Source organism: Nicotiana attenuata, chromosome 11 (assembly GCF_001879085.1).
Source record: "Nicotiana attenuata strain UT chromosome 11, NIATTr2, whole genome shotgun sequence".
In the NCBI taxonomy this organism is placed as follows: Eukaryota; Viridiplantae; Streptophyta; class Magnoliopsida; order Solanales; family Solanaceae; genus Nicotiana; species Nicotiana attenuata.
The window spans coordinates 33943555-33945899 of NC_031999.1; the positions used below are offsets into that span (position 1 = coordinate 33943555).

At 33.4% G+C, this 2345-nt stretch overlaps 1 protein-coding gene across 1 annotated transcript; it reads left to right on the forward strand.

The window, feature by feature from the left end:
• On the forward strand, positions 497-1886 carry LOC109235026 (transcription factor PRE3-like). Its single transcript, XM_019401040.1, has 2 exons — positions 497-807; positions 1575-1886. Exons 1-2 carry the CDS (start codon positions 682-684, stop codon positions 1722-1724), a joined length of 276 nt encoding a protein of 91 aa, XP_019256585.1. The 5' UTR covers positions 497-681; the 3' UTR covers positions 1725-1886.

Here is a 2345-nt window from a genome sequence, read left to right on the forward strand (position 1 = left end):
TTCACGTACACTTACACACATTAAGAGAGAGCAATAGAACGCCGCAACCACGCCACCCCCTCGGGGTCGGGATGGATTCATAGAAATTGCTAGCTTTGCTACTTGTTCATAAAATCCAACTTTAGTTCAACCACAGAAATAAAAGGAAAAAGAAAAAGATACTCCCTCCTGTCCAAAATAAGTGATTTTTTGGCCTTTTTCTTGTGGTCCAAAATAAGTGATTTTTTCAAATTTCAAGAATGAATTAATTATTTTTTTCCTACATTGTCCTTGGAGTAAATAGTGTTGGAACATGTGTTAGGAGTGTTTATGTGAGATAGTAAAGGTTAATATGGTCAATTCCATTGCTAATTAATGCTAAAAGGTGAATTTCTTAATTTGTACAAAAACATCCAAAAAATCACTTATTTTGGACCAGAGGGAGTAGCTATATAGAAGGGCAGATCTCTAGAAAATTGATTCTTCTCTCTCTCCCAAAACCCTATTTAAAGACAAGCTAAGCACACTCATTTCTTCAGTACACTTGTCTACTCTTTTTAAGCACCATTTTGACACTCCATACCTTCTTCTCTGACTCTATTCCACACTTTATCAATCACCTCTGATTTGTTCATACAGATTTTAGCTGCTTTTTTGTTTCTTATTTAGAGACATATATTGAACAAGCTAAGTATTTGAAATATGTCTAGCAGAAGGTCAAGATCAAGACATTCAGGAGGTTCAAGAATAAGTGAGGACCAAATCAATGATCTTGTTTCAAAGTTGCAACAGGTTCTTCCTGAGCTCCAGAATAGGTCCTCTGACAAGGTAATTTAATTTTAAGTTACTGTTGGTCTTATTTCTTATGTACTCAAATAACTAAAACCCAAATGCTAATCTCCCACCGCCATCCAAAACCCTTGCGGCCGCTTGCCCTTAAAAGGTGACTCAGGATTTTCACCAGGAGGATTCAAGAAACTTATAACAAAGTGATGGTTCTAATGGAGCTTGCACATTACAAGACCTTGCACAAATTTTCATCAATTTCTTAAGCATTTGCTCTTGAAACATTCTTTGCGTCAATAAAATTCAATAAGTAATAGTACTAATTTAAGATGTAATTTACCTATCTAAACAATAAATTTTTTGGATATGTTCAGGGGATACTGTATACTGAACCCCTTGTAACAATGTAGGTCCACCCCACCCACCCTCCTTCTAACCTTTTTTTTTTGGCACAATATAATGAGGGAACAAACCCTAAAATGTGTGGAGGCATCTGTTATTTGTGATTGAAAAAAAATGAAAGTAATCATTGAAAAGATATATGTAAGAAGTAATCTTAATTTCTTGTGATTTCCTCTTGAAATTAGTAAAATTCATTAATGTGTAGTGGTTCGTGAGATTTTATTGGTTTTATAATCTTGGGTTTGCAACATTGGATCCCAAATACAAACAAGATCTTATAACATAAATTCCGACATAGCATTTTTTTGTTCCTTGATTTGTTGAACTTACTAAACTTAATTTTCTGATCTGAGTAATATATTTATTTGTTTAAAACATAGAGTTATAATATACTTAATTTGGTGCAGGTTTCAGCAGCTAGAGTCTTGCAAGAGACATGCAACTACATAAGAAGCCTACACAGAGAAGTTGATGATCTGAGTGACAGATTATCTGAACTCTTGGAAACTTCAGACACTACCCAAGCAGCTCTAATTAGAAGCCTTCTTATGCAATAGTCTCCTGTTACGTTGCTATTTTATTTTTATTTTCCTTCTTGCTTAATTATGCAGTTACCATTTTGTTTTTGGGGTTTTCCTCAGACTTTCTCTTTAACTGTTGACTGCTAGAAAAATGAGAATCCTGTTATGTTTCTGACTTGAACTTCTCGAGTTTTAGACTTTGCAAAGTTCACTCTTATATTATATTTTGAACATCTTTAGTAGCATTCATCCGTGTGACTATTGGAATAGTAACGAGAAAAACACCCTACTTATGAAGTACTAGAAGTCTGTCTGTAGTTTTTTTTTTTTTTTTTTTGGTAAAAACTAAAAAGCTTGTTTCAACGAAATGTATCATTATATACAAATTAACTCTAAAAAATAACCTCTTAACGACAATTGAAGATAACACAACCAGTTGGCTATCAGAGGTTCAACACATCACCTTTTAGGAAGGGTACCTTTTAACTCTCTTCATTTAGCCCTTTGTCTCAAGTTAAATCGGGGGTAAATTTGACAAATAATCATATAATTATAATTTTTTATCACCTAAATCATATAACTATGTTTTCTAACATAAAAATCACAAGATTGTTGCCTACTCACACAAAAATCACAATTGCCGAAAAGTACAACTGT